Below are 20,778 nucleotides of genomic sequence, written 5' to 3'. Positions count from 1 at the left end.
CAAGAGTTTTGCGTGTGGTCTCATCTGACCACCATACATGATGCCAATCGTAGTCGTATAGATTCTTGGTGAAGTTCCGGTGCTGAGAGAAAACACTATTATTTATAAATAAAGTTCTTATGATAATGATTTCTATTATTTTAAGTGGATATCTTAAACAATAGGCCTCGTTTATCAAGCTGGATATGAGTGCAGAAATTTGGTATTCATGAAAATCTCGGAAATTTGGAAAAACGTTCGGATCCTTGTCATGCTCCTAAGTATGTGTAAATTTATGCATGAGAAAACGATCTTATGTAAAACTCGACTTGATCGACTCCAAATTTGCAAGATTGCATGTTTTGTATTATTGGCTTTAATGAAAGATTATGAAAAATAAATAAAGCGAGCCAACACAAATCCATAAAACAAGATAAATAATACTAATCATTCAATTAGGGCTTATGGCAACAAAAAAAATCATACCATATAAATAGAGGACGCGGCTGTCTGATTGCACATATCTTTAAGTCATAAACAAATGTCTCGGCTGTTATAAAATTGAGCTCTTGCTTATTATTTTATCAACCCCATTTCCAAAAAGTTGGGACACTGTAAAATGTAAATAAAAACAGAATGCAATGATTTGCAAATCTCATAAACCCGTATGTTATTCACAATCGAACATAGAAAACATATCAAATGTTTAAACTGAGGAAATGTACCATTTTAAGGAACAAAATAAGGTCATTTTGAATTTGAAAATTGCTGGAAAAGTAAGTGTTACTAAAAAGAAACAATTGAAGGTTCATTTGCAACAAGTCAGTAACATGATTGGGGAAAAAAAAGAGAGTATCTTAGAGAGTCAGAGTCTCACAGAAGTAAAGATGGGTAGATGTTCACTAATCTGCGAAAAACTGCGTCTACAATTTGTGGAAGAATTTCAGAATAATGTTCCTCAACGTAAAATTGTGAAGACTCTGAATATCTCATCATCTACGGTACATAATATCAACAAAAGATTCCAAGCATCTGGAGAAATCTCTGTGCACAAGGGACAAGGGTGAAAAGCAAAGGGTGATCTTCGGGCCCTCAGGCAGCACTGCATTAAAAAAAAAAAAACAGGCATGATTCTGTAATGGAAATCACTGCATGGCCTCAGAAACACCTCCAGAACTCATTGTCTGTGAACACAGTTCACCGTGCCATCCACAAATGCTGGTTAAAGCTCCATTATGCAAAGAAGAAGCCATATGTGAACATGATCCAGAAACACTGCAGTCTTTTCTGGGCCAAAGCTCATTTAAAATGGACTGAGGCAAAGTGGAAAACTGTTCTGTGGTCAGACAAATCGAAATTTGAAATGCCTCTAAACTATAGAGGACTAAAGAGGAGAGGGAGCATCCGGCTTTTTATCAGCACTCAGTTCAAAAGCCTGTGTCTCTGATGGTATGAGGGTGCATTAGTGCCTATGGAATGGGCAGCTTGCACATCTGGAAAGGCACCATCAATGCTGAAAGGTATATGCAGGTTTTAGAGCAACATCTGCTTCCTTCCAGATTCCATCCCATCTTTATTTCTGAGAGACTCTGCCTCTCTAAGACTCTTCTCATACCCAGTCATGTTACTGACCTGTTGCCATTTAACCTAATTAGTTGCAAAATGTTCCTCCAGCTCTTTCTTTTTAGTAGCACTTACTTTTCCAGCCTTTTGTTGCCCTGTCCCAACTTTTTTGAGACATGTTGTGGCCATCAAATTCAAAATTACCTTATTTTTTTCTTAAAATGGTACATTTCCTCAGTTTAAACTTATGTTTTCTATATTCTGTTGTGAATAACAGATGGGTTTATGAGATTTGCAAGTCATCGCATTCTGTTTTTATTTACATTTTACACAGCGTCCCAACATTTTTCGGAACTGGGCTTGTATTGTTCTTGTCACAGAAGTGCGTCAAAATCATTTCCACTTCTGCCGTGCAGCCTTTACCTTCATTGTTTGTTTCTTGTTTCCAGTTCTCTGTGCACTTTTATGGAGTTTTGTGGGTGTCACTAAATACAAATGAGCTGCGTCAGGAATGTGCTTCGTGCTTTTCCGGCCGACCAACGTACGCACACGAGTGCGGAAATCAGCGTTTCTGAAACTTTTGCAAATCCTGTGTAACATTTTTGTTTGCTTTGGCTTCCACAAACATTTACAGGCGAAAAGACTGTTAAATGAGTCTCATTTTGTGTAATGTTTATTTTCTGAAATGATTTTTGCTCATTTTATGAAAGGTGCCAGTAATTCTGGAGGCCACTGTATACCATAAATTCCATTATCAAAACCGCGATGTTTTGACAGTGGCGAATGAAGATTAAGTTTTTGATATTACATATTTGCATGCTTTTCGGTGCATATTATCTCTGCTTCTGTCCTCTTTTTTTATCATTACTATTTGCTAACCTGATGTTTCACAGGCCACTGCTCTAATATGATACTTATCTTACTATATTATGTCCTATTATATTCTATTCCACTGCTATTAGAGGATTATTAGTACCGTCCTTGCCACCACTAACACTGCTACTATCAGGCTATTTCCCATATGTTAATTTTTCTCCCTCTGGAGACTTATTAAAGCCCATCACGCGTCTCTGTTCCGCTCAGCCATACTCTGTATTCTACGCTTCTCCTTTTTATGCTCCTCATATTCAAAGCAGACTGAACTCTTACTCTCCACTTTATGCTCCCTTCCCTTTCTCTTCGCTTTTTGTCTCTGCTGTGCTCACTTAACCTGTTCACGGTTCTAGGGCCCTTGGAATAGCGTCCCACTCTGTGAAAATAGAACCGATGCCACCTTGGAACAAAATCAGAGTGTCAAAGTCTTCCAGCGATGACAATGTCTTGCTAAAGAGAGTGGCACTTAGCAGTACAATGACACCGTATTTATTACAAAGTGAATGTGACTGACCACAGCAGGAGCTCTCTGTTGTGAAAGGAGGATGCAGAGCTTGTTCTGAAGTCTTTTTATAGCACTGACATTTTTTTTTCCCCCCGCTTCCTTTTTTGTTGTTGTGCCAAAGCACTGCAAGAATACTTCGTAACTTTTTTCCTACAGAACTTGTTGACTCATCCTGGACGTATAACAATAGGAATTTTGGCAAAGTTTTCCTGTAATGATGATTAAACATATTACAAGCCAGAATTTCCTTTTCTCTAGAATATGTAGACCTAATATGCTGCATGGGAGGTCTGCCATGATATATTTAGATGCAGTGCGTAAATAATTGGACAGTGACAAAATGTTTGCTGTTTTTGGCTTTTGTACTTGGATAGTTGGCAATTCGGTTGTTTCTTGGCCAGCTGTGTGTAACCACATCATGTTGTGTGCATTCATGCACAAGGAGGCTAACAAAAGTCTAGAACAGATAAATGTGCCATTTATATTGGAATCTGTTGCTGTTGGCTGTCAATATGAGGACCAAAGAAGTGTCGGTGCCAGAAAAAAAAAAAAAAAAAAACAGGCTATGATGAGGCTGAAGATTGGAATCAATCAGTCAGAGGCATATAACAAAAGAAAGGACTTTCAGTCTTTAATTAATGAAGAGCACTGTTTCAAATGAAGGCTCACATGTATCACAAGACTATGATAAGTAGAAGAATACACTAGCACAGAGGTTCTCAACCTTTTGTAACTAAAGCCACCCCACACCTCCCCTATCATGTGGCATGCCCCCCACCCCCACCCCCCATATTGGAGATCTATTTTTGACATATAGATTTTTGATTTTTTTTGTGTACTTTTCTAATTATCTTTCCTAACTTTTATGACTTTTATAAAACTATATAACAGACAGGTATGGAACATGAATGAAAAATGTTTCTGAACACTGTAACTACTTTGAACAAGAGAACTTGGCTGTAATAACGTGAACTATTTTACATGCAAAACATGTTGTGTTCTAAAAACATTCGCATACGAATGATAAAATTGTAATGAAGGGCGCGTCCCGTTATCCATGACATTGTTAAATCAATCAGCGGGACACCTGCGCTTGCTTCTTTTTACATTCGCGTCTATGTCAGTTGCCATGCGGAGTTTTTCCATTTATTCACATTCTGTATGAAAAGCAATAAAATACACAGAGAACCCAAATGATGCCTGTGTTGTTGGGTTTTTTTTTTTCGTTTTTTTTTCCTACTTCTTGAAAACAATTTGCGCCCCCTTTCCGATCTCTCCCTGCCCCCCAGGTTGAGAACCACTGCACTAGCAGGTCCAGAGAGCTGGGTTTATGACTGATGCAAATTGGAAGAATGGTTATAGCTTGATATAAGTATAATAAAAGCTTGTGTAGTTTATGTATAGAGTTAAATTAATTATACAGAATGAAACAATGATGAAAGTTTGCGAAAACAAAGAAAACATAGCATGTAATTTGCGAAATGTGGTGGTATAGGGCATGTGTAGCTGGTCTTTATTAAAACTATGACTTTTAACAGCATAACAACAAAAGCAGGATGAATTTTTGGAAATGCACCATAAAGTGCCATAAATCTGCTCAGGTTCAACTACAGTATATGCCTCAAAACATGCTCGCTTCACCCTTGAACCAAGAAAAAAACCAAAAGCAGCTATCAAGTTTTTCAAGGTGAGAAATGGTCGTGCTCTTGAAATCAATCACTCAAACCCACTGGATATACTGTAGGCAAGAGTGAAGACTAAATAAAAAAAACCTGCTGAAACAAGCAGGAACAGAAACTGTTGCACTGAAGGCTTGTCCAGGGATGCATTTAAAATGCATTCGATGAAGTCTGTGCGTCGCAGACTTAAAGTAAGTGAGTCATCAGCCGCAAATGATTTGTGAAGCGAGTGCTGAATATTTGACAACGAATATGAATGAATAACGTAAAGCAACGTGTGTTTAGAGGGTGTGAAAATGGAATAATTTGACCTCTATCGTGCTCATGGACGGAGTCAAAACAAGGTGAAACTGCAGTGCCACAGTGACTGTACATCATACACAGTATAGTATACAGACGGCATAGTGGGTGGCAGGGTCCTTATACAGGGTTTGATACAGAGCTTGACTTACTATCTGAGTGGAGTTTAATGTGTTCTCTCCATGCCTTCAAGGGTTTTCTCAGGTCTACGGTTTCCTCCCACCTTCCAAAACATTCAGTAGGTGGATTAGAACCAATAAAATGCCCGTAGGTGTAAATGAGCGTGTGAATAGTGCTCTGTGATAGACTGGCAGCCTATCTGGGGTGAATTCTCCCACCTTGTGCCCAGTGCTTCTGGGATAGGCTCCAGATCCTCCATGCGACGCTGAAACGGATGAAGCACTTAATAAAGATGATTGAATGATGAATGAATACAGGAAAACTTCTGAACAGCAGCGAATATCTCCTTTATCCATCATGCTGTGGTGCAGGCATTAACTTTTAGAATATTAGTCCGTCATTGTGCCTCACCCAGAGGTTGAAGCTTGAGTCTGGAATTGTAAAGATGTGGGACGTTTCGCCAGGCTGCCTACTTGTTTTCCACTAGGCTTGCTGCTCATGAGTCTAAGCTGATGTGAGAGAGACTGTTGTCTAGTGAGCCGGCAGCCTCCTGCATGGTGTTTAATTATAGCAGGGTCTCATTGCAGCACTGGAGCATGGGCCTGCTGCCCCTTTCAACAGCATTTCGCCAAGCCTATAGCTTCAATCCTACACACGGGCAGCCGACCCCATCCACCCAATTACATCCAGTACTTAGTTACAGCCCATAGCCTGGAGAGGTCGCAGCTCAGGCAGGGCTGCCGTTCAGACGTGGGTCTCTCTCTTCAGACCTTTCTTAGGAAACTTCACCAGCTTCGGCTACTTTTAAGTATAACCATACTGTATAGTTAGTTTTAAAATGACACTTAGAATGAAATTCCACTGTAATTTTTTGATTTTACTGTAAGGTTGAAACACTGCCATAAATAGGCAAATGTGTTTGCAGATTCACAAGATCTGTAATTTGTACACAATTAGTTATTTATTTATTTGCAGTTTTCATCTTTAACCAACATGCACGTGTATACAGGTATGTGAATTTGTGTTTTCTGCGGGCACTAAATGTATTGCATAACTCATCATGACATCATGAGTATGTTTTTTGTCTCTGTATGAATTCCATATGAAGCAGCTTTCTATAGGTTTCTAAGAGGTTAAATTGTCTCTACTTTGCAATGTATTGCCTGTGAAGATAAGCCGCCTAGGTACAAGTGACAGGTTTATAAATGATGAAGTTCGGCCTTCAAAATGGTGAACCATTGAACGGGAGAATCACCTTTTCAATTCTTCTTTAGACATGACAGAAAGACTGTCACTTGCGCAGATGTGCACACATGTACATGAGTCACTGTCACGAGTCAAGAAGGATGGAGTGAAGTGGTGGATGTAAACCCCTGTTTTAGCCATCATGTGCTAGCATGGGAGGGGTGTGTGTGTGTGTGTGTGTGTGTGTGTTTTCATGGTGTTTCCAACAGACCTAGTCTTTGTCTATAGGGGACCGAGCTTTCAGTTTGATATTGAACTAGAGCTCAACATGCCGCCAGCACACCAGTCAAATAGAAGAATACAGGTTTTGAAGAAACCTTTCTGCGAGTACACACAAGAAATGTATTGGCAGCATGTGCAAAGACGGAAGCATAAAGGTCGGGGTGTGGGGGGTTAAGTGAAGCTTGCCAAGGGCACCAGATGTGGTAGGGCCAACGCTGCTTTTGAAGTCTGTGTATGATTTGTGTTTTGTTTGTGAGCTCTGAGAAATATGTGTACTGTGGGACATGTTTTAATGACTCACGCTGTTAGCGTCAGCTTGCTATTACTGGTGCAGGCACAAAGAATTGAATAGCACCAACACCTCAGCCACCTCAAAAGCAATCTAGCAGGTGCTGAGCGGTTAAGTGGCATATTCCCACTGTAGAGCTCAGTGCAAAATACATTAACACCAAATATCGATCAAAGCAGGGCCTTAGCTAGATCAGCAGGGATAGACCTCAATCTGAATCAAAAGGTTCTACATACATAGTTTCTTTCTTCTTCTTTTTTTCTTCCCCTTCCTTTCCTGTGCCGGCTGTTTTTGGGGGCTTATCTATAAGCAGAGATCAGTTTATTTGGTTTATTCGAGCCCCAGAAGGTCAGTCGATGTGGGATGTGTTTCTGTGTCAGGCTGTTTATTTGTGTATATGTGTGCATAAATCTCAACTCTGTATTCTCGACCATGACTTTCTGACACATGATTAATATGGTCTTATAGGACAGCTGCAGACTATCCTCTCTACTTTGTCCTCTGGGTGGCCTCTCTATCATTCTCTCTCTCTCTCTCTCTCTCTCTCTCTCTCTCTCTCTCTCTCTCTCTCTCTCTCTCTCTCTCTCTCTCTCTCTTTTCACTGTTCTCTCCCACAGCTCTCTGTTTCAACCCGTTTTTTTTTTTTTTTTTTTTACATCCTCTGTTCCTCTTCTTTGTCTTTCTTTCCTCTCATTGACGTTCCCATTCTCTCTCACTTTCTCTTTTTTCCACTCTTTCAGTCTCTCCTCTTTCCTCAGCTTATTTAATTGTAGAATCAATCATGTTAGATTTCGCAGACAATGCCTTTAAAAGGTTGCCCAGTAAAGAGCGCGGTAGGGTTCTGTGGATGCCTTAATGAAGTTTAACCCTCTCGTTCAGCCTCTCGGCTCTGCCAGATCGTAATGACAGATCGATGCTGACTCTTTGGAGGATTTCTTGAAAAGAAGTGACCTCATAATTATCCGTTGTGGTTATAATTATGTTATGATCATAGTGCTTTAAACCAAAAGTCCATCAATGAAAAGGCAAAATGATGACTGTGTATGTGTCTATTGTTTGAGCCTGTTCACTTTGTACTCTTTCTTGCTGTAGCTAAACAAATCTTTCCTGGATTTCTCACTGTGCTTATGCTCACCAAATGTATTTTTGCAGTACGGCCTACGTTTTGTGCCCTTCCGTACCCGGTTCAGTGAGGGAAATGGGCTCTAACCCTGCATCTCTGAGTCTTTGTAATCATGCTTTATCACAGCTTGTGAGGCGCTGTAACTCGTTCAAAGGGACACGACCCCAGAGTGAGGGAGAAGTGAATAGCGTAAACACAAACATGGTCTATCGCTTGTAATCGCTGTTACTCCTGAGACATAACATTCACCCATGTGTCCTCCTGTGTGTTTGGACAGCGTATTCATCACTGGAGGATTAGAACTTATTTGAACACCTCTCTGTCTCAGTCTATCTCTAACCTCTCTTTCAGCTTTGCTCTGCTGCATTCTTTCGGCCCTTCTCGTCTTCCTCAGGCTTAGTCTGAGTAATCACGTTAACATCATTGTCCAATTGTGGGAGATTTTTCTCCTTCTGTGTTTTTCCACTGTGCTTACATTGTTGTGGTGCATTGTGGGCATCTCGATGAACTTGCCTTAATTAACTTGTGGCTTGGATGGCTTTAGAATTTTTTCCATGTGCCTAAAAGATTTTTATTAGACATTTATCCCTGAGACTAATAGCAACACTATGATGCTGACCACAGTTGACAGCAGACATTACGTGTACTGTGTGCGATTCTGTTTCTCAGGCCAGTTCAGTAAAGCATGTAGAGTAAGAAAGAGTTAAATACAGCATGCATGCTGGGAATTGAAATGTAAAATGATTTAGTATAGAGGTGTAAAATCTACTAGGAATCTGCTTTGAATGTATATTCTACCTATATTCATTTATGTCTGTTTTTCAATTTCAGCTCTCGCACAGTGAAATATTATCCCCTCATGATAATCATATTCCAAAAATCAAAATGGCCAATCAATTCCAAAAATCGAAACCCCAATCAAATCATTTAATAATAAATCTTGCAATTTCTCAAAAGACAGCTTGGCATTAAAAGTAAAATAGAGTGGTAGCTTAAAGAATAAACATGACCACTCCCTGAGAACTAAAGTATATGTATGTTTCCCCATGCACATGAAAGGAATAACAGCAAATGCATCTCAACATCAGCTTCTTATCAGTGTCTGTGCTGAAATAAAGCTGTCTGAGCTTCAAAGAGCTTTCTCTGAACTGTAGTGCTAGAAAGAGAAATGACCAGTTAAAAGGGGGGTTTGGTTCCATATAACTACTCCTTTCTCACTTTTTCCCATGATCCTCTCACCTCCTGCCCTCAGTGAAGGCCCTGCTCCCCCAGAGAAACATGAATGAGAGGCACAGCATGTCTGCATTACTGTCTCCTTCTCTGCCTCCTACAAACTGTTCTTTTTTTTTTTTTGTCTTTATGCTTTGTCAGTCATTTTTAATCCTTTATTACTTCCTTCCTTCTTTTCTCCATTCTTCCAGCCTTGCTCATGCCTGGTCTGCTTTCAATTCAATACTATTTTAACGCGGTTTGATTTTAAACCAATTCAAATGTTGCCAGATTATTTCAAATGATTTGAAAATGTCATCCATATTATGAACATTTAATGGAAAAATATAGGCCTGTGGTCTACACTTCTATGCACAAGCACAGTCATGTGCTTCATCCTAATTATCGTTATTACTATTACCTAATTATCCTAATAATCGTTATTATGATTCTCCTAATAATAACGATTATACAACAAAAATAACTATTTCTCGAATCTCCGACGGTAAAGGGGAATCAAACCCAACTGTCTGATAGTAATCATGCATTGTTTTGGGTTGCCATGACATTTTGTGTCTGCACAAAGAGGTTACACCGTGTAGATCAGCTTAGTGTAGATCAGCTTTGGGTGACAGAGCTGTAGATCTGCTCAGACAGGTTATTTGACCTCTTTAAAGATTTCTAATCAGTTCTTTGTGATGTGTTGTATATCTTTGGCACAGTATTTCAACTAGGATGTTTCCACATTGTTTAGTGATTTTGCTTTATCCTAATTTGATTTGCTCTCTCAGTGCTGATCTAAAGCTGTTCTGCTCGAGGGATTATAAGAAGTTTGTTTCAAAGTAAGGAGACAGTGCAGATTTGTTTTAGCTGTGAGCTCTGATTTTTTTTTTTTTATTAAATTATTATTCCATTATAAATTTTGGCAACATTTCGGATAGACTGTCTCTTTTGCGTTTAATTTGTTAATGTATTCTGTCTCCCTCACCCATGTGCCTACACCCCAGTTCTCCTTATTGCTTTGTGAAACAACCCTGCTAAAAGTGGTGCACGCATTTTCCCTTCCTCTCTCTTTTCCTCCTGCACAGCTTGGCTAAATGTGTTTGTCTGTGCTCTGTGCTGAGGATTACCTTTCCATCAGGAAAAGAATGAAGTGTGAAAAGCAATCTGAGAAACGGCTGCCCCGCTGATATAGAACTTGGGCGGATGCAATTATGCCAATGACAGATCATTTTTGACCCTATCCTTCACTGTTATGGATGACAGTTTGCTGTTGTTTTGTTTTTCTACTACATACAGTTGAAACATTGGATTGTAAGGAGCGATGACATGGCAAATATAGACCCGTTTTCCCCTACTGGTGCTTACTCATATGTCATCGAGAATGATGTATAAACTCCCCCTCTCCTCCTCATTTTCCCTTCTTCTTTTTCTGGATTAGGCATTCTCAAGAAGGCTGGGAGCTCAGTCAGAGCAGGATATTTTCTTCGTTGGACGGCTTCGTGCAGAGATGTACACAGCTGCTTGAGGTAAACAACAGGCCAAGCTAGGCCAGGATCATATATGAACAGAAGACTGGACTTGTATTTTAGAAAAGTAGCAGGCGGAATATATAATATCCATAGACGCAGCATTTAAGTATTACAAAGTATTAACCAAAGAATTGCAGATATCGATCAGTATAATTAGATTGAATTAAAGCTGTAATTTTGCTACTGGAAGTAAGTTTAGGGAATCTGTAGCATCTTTGCATCTTAGCATCTTTCGCCCCCTCTGGTAGAGAGATGCTAATGCAAGCTACTTACTGAAGAAGAACATTTAGAAAGGGGGTTGTACTGCGCTCGGCTGTGCCGGCGACTACACACATTCAAGTCTGTGTCCCAAAAGCCCACTAAGTAGTATACCTAAATAGTACTAAAATCAATTGTGTAGTGGCACACTATTTAGTATTACTATATAGCAGGAAATAGTTTTTCACACTTTGAATCGATTTAATATTATAGGAGTGTTTGCTACAAACTGGATAGTGTTAGGATGCTAGATAAAACCCACAACTGATTAAAAAGGATGACTTTTTGAGGAAAGGCTCAGATCACACCTTCTCCCCCAGTATTACCAAGATTGATGTACAAAATATGGTTCAACTCACCATCACCGTCTATTAGTCACTACAAGTACTGGATCTAGCTAAAAAAATAAATAAATAAAATAAAAATAAAGGAGAAAAATTCCATTGGGAAATAATGCAAACTCCAAAGTGAAGATGTCAGCTGACTATCATCTATCATTCACAAACTTCCCACCAAATTAGAGAACAAATATGCAAGAAAACCCTCAAACATCAGAAAGAATATTGGATGGAAGAGCAGTCAAAAATTCCAGAAAGCCTGGAGGACAATTATGCAAAACACATACAAGTTATTTCTGCTAAAGAGGGCAATACTAGCTTCTGAGGCCAAGGGTGTACTTACTTTTTCCACAAAAGAATATCGCATCTATTGATATTTCTGTTGAATAAATGACTGAAAAGCAAATTTTCCTTGTGGTTTTGTGTGAGTATTTCAACTTCATTAATAAGCACTGTTTCAAAAATGATCAAATCAAAGACAAGACAGAGAGGGGGAAGCGGGTGGTACAGGCTGGTGAGGGTATAAAATTACTGTTTATAGCTGCTAGTACGTGATAACAGGAGAGAACTTGTCATTCCACATTAAATGTAACCATAAATTGTTATTAAGCACAATGGTAAATTGTTAATGAGTTAAAATTTGCAATTGTTGGCTTAATTGCACATCTGGGTGGTAACAGCGTGGTAAAATTTGTGCAAGCTCATTTTTATGATCAGATCTCACTGTGCACTACTTTATTGAATAAGGTTTATTGTTATTATATTTCACAAAATTATACTTGATGTTATATATGACTCTTACTCAGATATTTTTTACCTTTCCCAATCCTATTCTCACCTTTTCTCTCTCTCGCTCTCTCAGGTGTGTGACTGTCAGCGGCAGTTTGCTCGTCGTGACGAGGGTGTACAGTTGCCACTACCATGCATTGCAGGACATCAGGGGCCGGAGATCACCAGGAAGCTGCTGAAGATTGAAGCCATGTTTGACAAGACTCTGCAGAACCTGTACTATGAGTGTGAGGGCATTTTTGAGCTGAAAAATACCACCTGGCATAATTCCTGCAACAGGTAAGGTGTGTGTGTGTGTGTGTGTGTGTGTGTGTGTGTGTGTGTGTAAACTAAACTGTTCCTAATCAGGTTTTCATTATATGTATGTGGACACCTGTCAGGCATATGTGACCCCAAACTATTGCCAAACTACGACCCCAAACTACTTCCCCAAACTATTGCCAGAAAGGTGGAAGCACACATTTTGATATAATGGAGTGTTTTTGTATGCTGCTGCATTACAATTTCTCTCAACTGGAACTAAGAGGCCCAAACCTGTTCCAGCACTACAGTGCCCCTGTGCACAAAACGAGCTCCATGAAGACATGGTTTGCCAAGTTTGGAGTGGAAGAATTCAAGTGTCCTGCACAGAGCCCTGATCTCAACCCCACTGAACACCATTGGGATGAACTAGAATGCAGGCTGGTCCCCAGAATTTCTTGCCCAACAAGGTATTGGTGGCAGTGGTGGCTCTGTGATTATTGATCAGAAGCTCGGGGGTTCAAGCACCAGCACGGCTAAGCTGCCACTGTTGGACCCTTGAGCAATATCCTTAACCCTATCTGCTCTAGGTATCATATCATGGCTGACCCTACGCTCTGTCTCCAACCCCCTCAGCTGGATTATGTGAAGAAGAAGGATTTTGCTGTATTGTAACATATATGTGAGAAAAGGAGGATTTCTTTCTTCAATATCAGTGCCCAAACTCTTGTGTTTTTGTCGCAGAACGAGCACAAATCCCCACAGCCAGGCTCCAAAATCAAGTGGAAAGCCTTGCCTGAAGAGTGGCACTTATTATAACGGCAAAGAGGGAACAACTCAATACTGATGAATAGGATGATGTCAGGTGTCCAAATACTTTTGGCCATATAGTGTAGATCAATATAAGCCTTTTGTAAAAAATGATATAAAGATGAATTCAAGATGCACAGAGCTGTTCCTTTTCAGCGTAGGCTTCATCTAAATGTACCAATGAATACCGTATGTGTGTAAGGGTGTGTGTGTGTAAGGGTGGATGTGGTAGCTGACAGAAAAGTGCCTTTATTGTAATTCATAACTCGACTCCTCATCTGACTACCATCATGAAAAACGGACAGGGTGTGTGAGTGGTCCGCATATATACTTAGTGCATCAGACCGTGGTCTGCCGGTGGCCTCCAGAAACTTTGGGCCGCCCAGTTATCCCCCAGCCCTGTCGACCCTAGGAAAGTGTTCGACGTGTGTTTGTGCTGATGGACAAGATGATGGATTGGGGTCAAGGGAGGTTGTAGGGTTGGGATGTTGTTGCCAAGACAGACAGCTGTGCTCTTGCTTGGGGCAGGTGTTACACAGTGCAGCAGCATATTGAGCACACGTAAAACAATATCAATCTGCATCATGATTGTGTATATGTAGCACAAATCTAAAATGGGTTTGTTTCTGGTCTTTGATTAGTGCTTCGGAATAGCAGTTTATTTAGGGTGCATACTGTGAATTTCTGTCTGCCTCATTTTCTTTTTTACTGAGCTACTGTATACTGTATATTTGTTCATTTGTTTTGTTTCTCTCTTTGAATGAATAGCACAAATTGTCTGCTTTTTACTATTTGTTTTTCATCCTATAATGTATGTATGTGTGTGTGTGTATGTGTGTTTCAAGATTTCGGTCAGCAGTGAAGGAACTGGAGCTGATGATGCAGAACTTGATCAACACCGCTTTTATGACGGTCAGAACAGTGGACAATGGAATTCAACTTCTCGACCTCTTCCATCAGTTTTCTGCACGAGAGGTCTTACTTTTGGATACGTTACGTTTACATATTCGCACCCACCTGTTTTCATATTCATACACATTTAACCTGTGTATATAAGAGAAATTTACTGTACAAGTTGGACTTGAAGTGACACCTGATTAAATTTCATGAACTAGTACATAACTTCAATTTAAAAAAAAAATAATAATAATAATTCTCATGCAGGTTCACACTCCAAGTTTTGCTTTGTCCAGGTCAACCCAGAAAATCATGTGTGCTGCTGCTGCTGGCAGTGTGTGACAATAGCAGCTTTTAACAACGTTGAGTAATTCCACTTCAAATGAGGACGAACAGAACAATTACACAGAGAAAAGAAATGAAACGAACAGATTTGCTATACAGTATATTGTGTGTTCTTATACTATGTAATATAGTATAATAACCTCCTTCCCACCTAGTTTTAGTCATTAACAATTTTTCACTTCAATCCCTGCAAGAAACAATAAAACAGAACTGGCAATAAAACGATGTTAAACGCCAACATTAAAACAGCGGCTGCAGCACGAGCGAGAAAAACACGAGATGTTCCGCAAATATTGCAGACAGGAGACAGGAGGTGAGCGTCTGCAGGGTTGCATTTATCTACAGGTCACAACCTGATCATCCCTGGACAATACAGTCAGCTTCTAGCCTTACATCTGAAGAAACAAGCTGACATCAAAATAGATAAATAAATAAATAAAGCATGACCTCTGAGTTTAACTGGAAATACCCGACTGGAAGCAGGATTAATTAAGTTTCATCGTCTTAGTGAGTCGTTAATGTTGATTTCCTTCAAAACTGATCTTTGGCTGTACTTTAAAATGTGTACCTAGGTGTATAGATCTCTCCTGCAAAATCTTATTCCTTACACCATTACCCTGAAATATAATAGAAGCTTTGATTCATGAGCTTTTGACATGTTGTGCACTGACCAGTTCCCTTTTCACTACAAGACCACACAGCAACTCTTATTGTCTTTCTTCAGCGCTCCCTCAGCTCGGCTTTTATTCCCTCAAACTCGTTCATTTGCAGGGCATTCAGAGCAGGTGTTAGTGCCCCATGCACGCATGCTCTCTGCTGAAGTGCTCCCTTCTTTGTTATGTGTGAGCATATGTGATTAAGATCAATTTACCTCAGCCTACGCTAATTACCATGGTTTAACTTGTACTCCATTTTCTTGTTGTTTTTTTTTTTTTATATTCTTAAACCATTATGTTTCTCCCTCCTGTGCTTTTGTTCTCTCTTGCTCGCTTTCTTTTTCTTAGGCCATCAGGGGGACTTTAGACAGACAGTCGAAAGTGTACAGCCTGTTCACTAAGGATCTGGATCTAATGAAAACAAAGCTGGGCCAAAAGGAAGTCTGCACTCCTGCACATATGCCTCAGTATGCTGGCCAGGCTCACTGGGTCCGAGCCATGCACCGCCGTATAGACAGACAAATGGAGGTGTGTGTGTGTGTGTGTGTGTGTGAGAGAGCAGGTGTCTGAGTCAGTGGGTGTTGAACATTTTATAATCACATGGTTGGTCAGGTACTGCAAAGTGTAATAATATAAAAATCAATACAAAAGGAAAAGCGAAACCATGAATTGAAACAGGAAAAGGCAAACGACAAATTTGTGTTATGTTGCCGGTCAGTCTTTCTGATGGCCATTCCCTCCACACATCCACTTAGCAGAGCCACTTCAGAGCTAGCACAGGTCCACAGTTAGTCACGTTTCAGTGCTGCCCCACACCGTTCCTTCTGCTGTACTCCTACGCCTATCACTTCACTCCCAAACCTGAGCCCAGAAATGCTAAATAAAGACGGCCAGGTGCATCATTGGACTCACAACCAGCAAAAACAGATCAAGTTCAGAAGAGGCGAGGAATATTTGTTGCTTTAGTTCAGGTCTGTCAGAGGTCTGTCGTCAGACCTCATAGAAATTTACTTTAAGATCGTAAAACGCGGAAACACTCAAGGAGGAAAAATGAACGAAAACAAAACAGAACATTCTGGCAGCACAGGTGTACACAGGATTATAAGCACCTCGCTGTGCATGATCTAAAACGGAGGAACGGAAACAGATGGATCAGTCGTAAACATGTAGGACATCTAAAGAAATACTGTATGCCCAATTTATTCCAGTCATAAAAGTTAGTCCTTTGAAGCTGTGCATCAGAGGACCGGAGAGTGGATGAACCCTCGTACTGTATAAACCCTCACTATAGGCATTAAGGTGATTACAGGATCTTATTAGCTAGGGTGTACCCAGCATGTACCCAGACTTGATCAGCCCATGTAGGTGAGCTCTGTAGAGCTTTAGCTACAAATGAATTCGATTACTGACTATCCCCTCCACTGATCTCAGACTGGCTGGTGTCACAGTGCAGCTTAACTGCATTTCAAATTCCTATGAGGTGTGGGCTGCTGGGATCAGCCAGGTCCAAGACCGCTGGAGCTCAGCCAGATGCCTTCCGTCCTCACCGGCCTTAACACTTAAACCCAGCTGTTTCTCGTGTGTGCTCCACTCACCATGTGGCACCCCATCCCACCATACCACCACCACCACCCCTTTTGCTTACTTTCTCTCCCCATTTTTCTCTTTATCTGTATCTCTCCCTACATTTCACTCCATATATTTGATATTCCACTCTCTCTCTCCCTCTATGTTTTGCTGCACCATCAATTTGTTGAGCATGGTGGCTCTCTGCTGTGTTTAAATTCAGTTTTCTGCCTTCATTAAGAACACAATTAAGGCCAGCAGAAAGCCTTAATTGCACACAGATATGATTAGTTTATGTTTCCTTGCAAAGTAAAGATGATTAAAATAAAAATGTAAAAAAAAAAAAAAGTGTTTTTTTTTTTTTTTTTTTGAAGCAAACAGAAGGCAAGATTCAAAGCTTAATGTTTACCATATGAGCTGTGTTGAGCTAGGGGAATTTCTGAGACTTGAGCAGTTTTTAGCTATGTGATGGTATGGTTTAGATTTTGTGATTTAAACCTTGTGAATGCTTGTGAACTGGACTTCCTGTGCATTTGTTAGTTGTTTGTCAGAACCATTCATGCATGATAGCGTATGTGGACAATTTCAGCCACTCCACACACTGCATGTGTGGATTGAGAAATGAGCATGTTTTTGTTTTTAATATGGAAGCGTGTATCCTTTTGTACACTTTGTGTTTGTTTCTGGTCATATTTGTGTGACTTTAGGTCCTGCAGCATGCCTGTTTCATGCCACAGAATGATACTGGGCAGGACGTGCATGAGGCTTATAGGCAGCCGGCACACACAATGGATGAACGGATCAGGAAGCTGTTTAGTGACTGGAGCCAGAGTCTGGATCACCATATGCTCAAGGGACTTGACCAGCCTCTTATGATCCGCTGTAAGGGAAAAACAGTCATGCTGGACATCAACTTCAACAAGTAAGCGTCCTCCTTTGCACATACTTGCACTGAAGTTGCATTGGATTAATTAGTTAGTTATTGCTGTAGACAATATCAGCTGTGCTTAATGTTTACTTACTCCAGCACATACATTCACTTTCACCTAAATACTGACAAATCGTGGGTTGTTTTCCTGAGGCTAACACTTTCTTGTGTTGGTTGTGTAGGAGCATACTGAAGATGTTTAATGAGATTCATTACTGGGAGAGGCTGAAGTTTGAGGTCCCACACTTTGTAGCTGAGATCCGTCAGCGCAGAGAGGACCTGCGTACCTTGAGGGAGAATGTCCTACTGCTGGTTAAAGACTACAATAGGTCTGCATAACACTGCAATAATCCCACATACATACTGTATATGATTCATGAGTCTCTCATATCCTGTTGAGATCCCACTGTCACTATCACTTACCCAGTTATCTTGTGAATGGACAGTGGTGTGTAATTAATATCCCAAACAGCTTCCTGTTTCAAGATAACTGATTGCATTCCATAGTTTCAGGGTTCAGACAAGGTGCTTTATGTTCTCGAAGTAGTTGAAGTATACTAGAAAATCTGGTATTTAAAAGAAATGCCATATGTAACATCATTAATCTATTATTTGCTGAATTAGAAAGGTGATGGTGACATTTTACTTCCCCCATTCTCCATCGATAGCGCTAGCACCTGATACAGTCTTCCCTCTGTTATTCTATCTGCCTAAATGGCAAAACATTTAATGCACTTATAATGCAAGTTTTATCCAACACATTGTTTGGTAAGCACCTTTTTTGTGTGTATTTCTTGAAAAGCCCTTGAAAAGCCTTACATTTCATTTGGTAGCTCCTGTATGAACCCAGTATATCGTATACTGTATAATAAAAATTACAATTCGGGTATCAATATACTTGATATGTTGCGCTTATAGCATGCCTCTATCACTCTGAGAATTAAGGCTAGTACAAACCATGTCTAAAATGTACGTGTTCTTCCTTCCATGTAGCATTGCGAATGGTGTGAAGAGCTTACAGTGCCGAGCAAAAGTCTTAGGCACATTCAAAGTAATGCTGTAGAGCAAAGATGCCTTCGAAATACTGAAATTAAACGTTTCTTAAACACTTAATTTTTTATAGTTTTTTTTTGTTTTGTTGTTGTTTTTTTAAAAGGAGTAAACAGTAATAAAAGAAACTAAAATAGAAAGAAACAAAGTAAATATTTGGTGTGACGACCCTTTGCTTAAAAAAAAAGTAGTCTCAGGTAGAATTAGTGTAGTTAGTGTTTAGAATTAATGTAGTCTCAGGTAGAATTAGTGTAGTTTTATAAGGAAATGAGCTGTAAGTTTTATTAAGCATTTTGCGGAACCAGACACGGTTCTTCTGGAGATTTTGACTGTCGCACTCGCATCTTATTTACAGGAAAATCCAGCAGCCATCATTGTGGTTTTTTTCTGAAAAGTGTCTCTTACATAATATGTGCCTTTCTTTATTGATATACAAACATTTTTCTGTTACATTTAATTTTGTTCTGGAAAACTAATGTTAAGGAATCTAAAATGTTTTTGTACTGACTCCATAATGCAGAAATCATAAAATAAAAATCTATAACTATAAGTTTGTACAAATAAATAAATAAATAAATAAGGTGCCTAAGACTTTTGCACAGTACTGTATCTAGCACCTCCAGGCACCTCCAGGCACATGCTTAAATGACTGATACAGTGCATATCAACAGCATGGATCCTGCAGTCCTTCTATTCCAGGGAACAAGACAAACCACACCTCACACTGAATTGTTACCGTGTGTCCCAGTGCAGGGATTTCAATGATTAAAAGGAAATTAATCTTTCATTCAGGCTCACAAACAATACAGTATAATGCAACACGTCTCAATTGCATAATCACAACAATCAAACAAAATCACTTTACGTGCCTGCCATCTTAATCCAGATGTTCATATTACTTCAAGGTTATCATGCACATCATGAGCTCTGGAAGTTTCATAAGCTTTAAACACTCGCTTTAACAAGAAATGAACATCTCCTCTACACTAAAACGACTCACACCCATGTTCCTGAACCTCTCAGTAATGTATAATAACATCCTGCATTGCTCACATAAGCTTTTTAATACCCACACAAACTCACACACACTCACAACCACCACTTCAGTCTGAAGTACCCATTGTAGTTCTGAGAGAGACCCAGTGAATCATCAGCACCATATTGTCACTACATTTATTGCATTGTGGAGATGCCAGTTGAAAATAAACACTTAAACCGAACAAATTCCAGCAAGCATTTCCCACTAGACTGTATTCACTTAAAAAAATTCAATCATTGTTATTAAATATTAAATTACTAGAGTTATTGTGTTTATAAAATAGTCTTATATGCTTTTGTAAAATGCAGCAAAAATGACCTTGCTGATCATGTGTTAAAATAAATAAATAAATAAACCCAATGAAATTTTGATGAAAATGTTCACATGCACATTTGTAAACTTTAACAGGATCATTGCAGCCCTTTCTCCTGACACACTGGGATTATTTCAGGAGCGTATCCATTTCTTAGATAAGAAGATACAACCAGGTCTGTCCAAATTGCTGTGGTCCTCTAAGGGAGCAACCAGCCTCTTCATCAATGACTGCAGACTGCATGCCAGCAAGGTCAGAATCCATTAACCTACTCATGACAATGCAAAACTGCCCAGCACATGCTGACAACCGACAACCAGATCGTTTATGCTTTAAATACCAAAGTTAAGGATTTCTGGAACTTCACATGTACCGAGTATTGCTGTGATGGTTTAGATGTTACTAGTTCCTGGAGATGTGGTTTGACTGCCATTCAGTGCAACAAGCAGTAGGCTAAAGTCAAATTCATGGTCACTGTCTGGTGGTCATCTTTATTTTAGGAACCCAGCAAAAGTGATCAACGCTCCTTTTAGTTGTACGTAGAAGGCTGCAATGCATGATTATAATCAATAAGCCTTAAAGTGAATAAGGAATAAGGGGATCTAAATAGGACCGATACATAGAAAAGAGGTGTACTGAAATGCTAGAAATCTACAAGTCATTTAATGTAGACCTCTCCAAAAAGAAGTTAAGAGGCCTTAAACAATCCAGAAACAAGGATATAGAAAGAAACATATATTAGTACATGGCAAAAGAGTCTTAAGGCACCCATACAAAACGGTAACACAACAGTTAACTTTAATGAAGTCTGAAAATGTTTGACAAATCGGTGTGCAGGGAGAACCAGGCAAGCAGCCAGACAAACCTATCGATGCACAGCAATTAGTTTAGAGCAGTAGGGGATCACCTT

At 39.7% G+C, this 20,778-nt stretch overlaps 1 protein-coding gene across 6 annotated transcripts in view; it reads left to right on the top strand.

The window, feature by feature from the left end:
- dnah2 (dynein, axonemal, heavy chain 2) overlaps positions 1 to 20,778 on the top strand; it is a 145,985-nt gene that overhangs the window by 24,739 nt on the left and 100,468 nt on the right. For all 6 annotated transcript variants that reach the window (XM_017472857.2, XM_017472858.2, XM_017472856.2 and 3 more), the window contains 7 exons: positions 10,549 to 10,636; positions 12,098 to 12,303; positions 13,920 to 14,049; positions 15,321 to 15,500; positions 17,246 to 17,460; positions 17,649 to 17,795; positions 19,964 to 20,120. In XM_017472857.2, the coding sequence (XP_017328346.1) occupies positions 10,549 to 10,636; positions 12,098 to 12,303; positions 13,920 to 14,049; positions 15,321 to 15,500; positions 17,246 to 17,460; positions 17,649 to 17,795; positions 19,964 to 20,120 (1,123 nt within the window). The remainder of the gene's footprint in view (positions 1 to 10,548; positions 10,637 to 12,097; positions 12,304 to 13,919; positions 14,050 to 15,320; positions 15,501 to 17,245; positions 17,461 to 17,648; positions 17,796 to 19,963; positions 20,121 to 20,778) is intronic.

Source organism: Ictalurus punctatus, chromosome 7 (assembly GCF_001660625.3).
Source record: "Ictalurus punctatus breed USDA103 chromosome 7, Coco_2.0, whole genome shotgun sequence".
NCBI classification, from domain to species: domain Eukaryota; kingdom Metazoa; phylum Chordata; class Actinopteri; order Siluriformes; family Ictaluridae; genus Ictalurus; species Ictalurus punctatus.
Note: the sequence above shows the minus strand (reverse complement) of the source record. Positions and strands in the feature narration are given on the sequence as shown.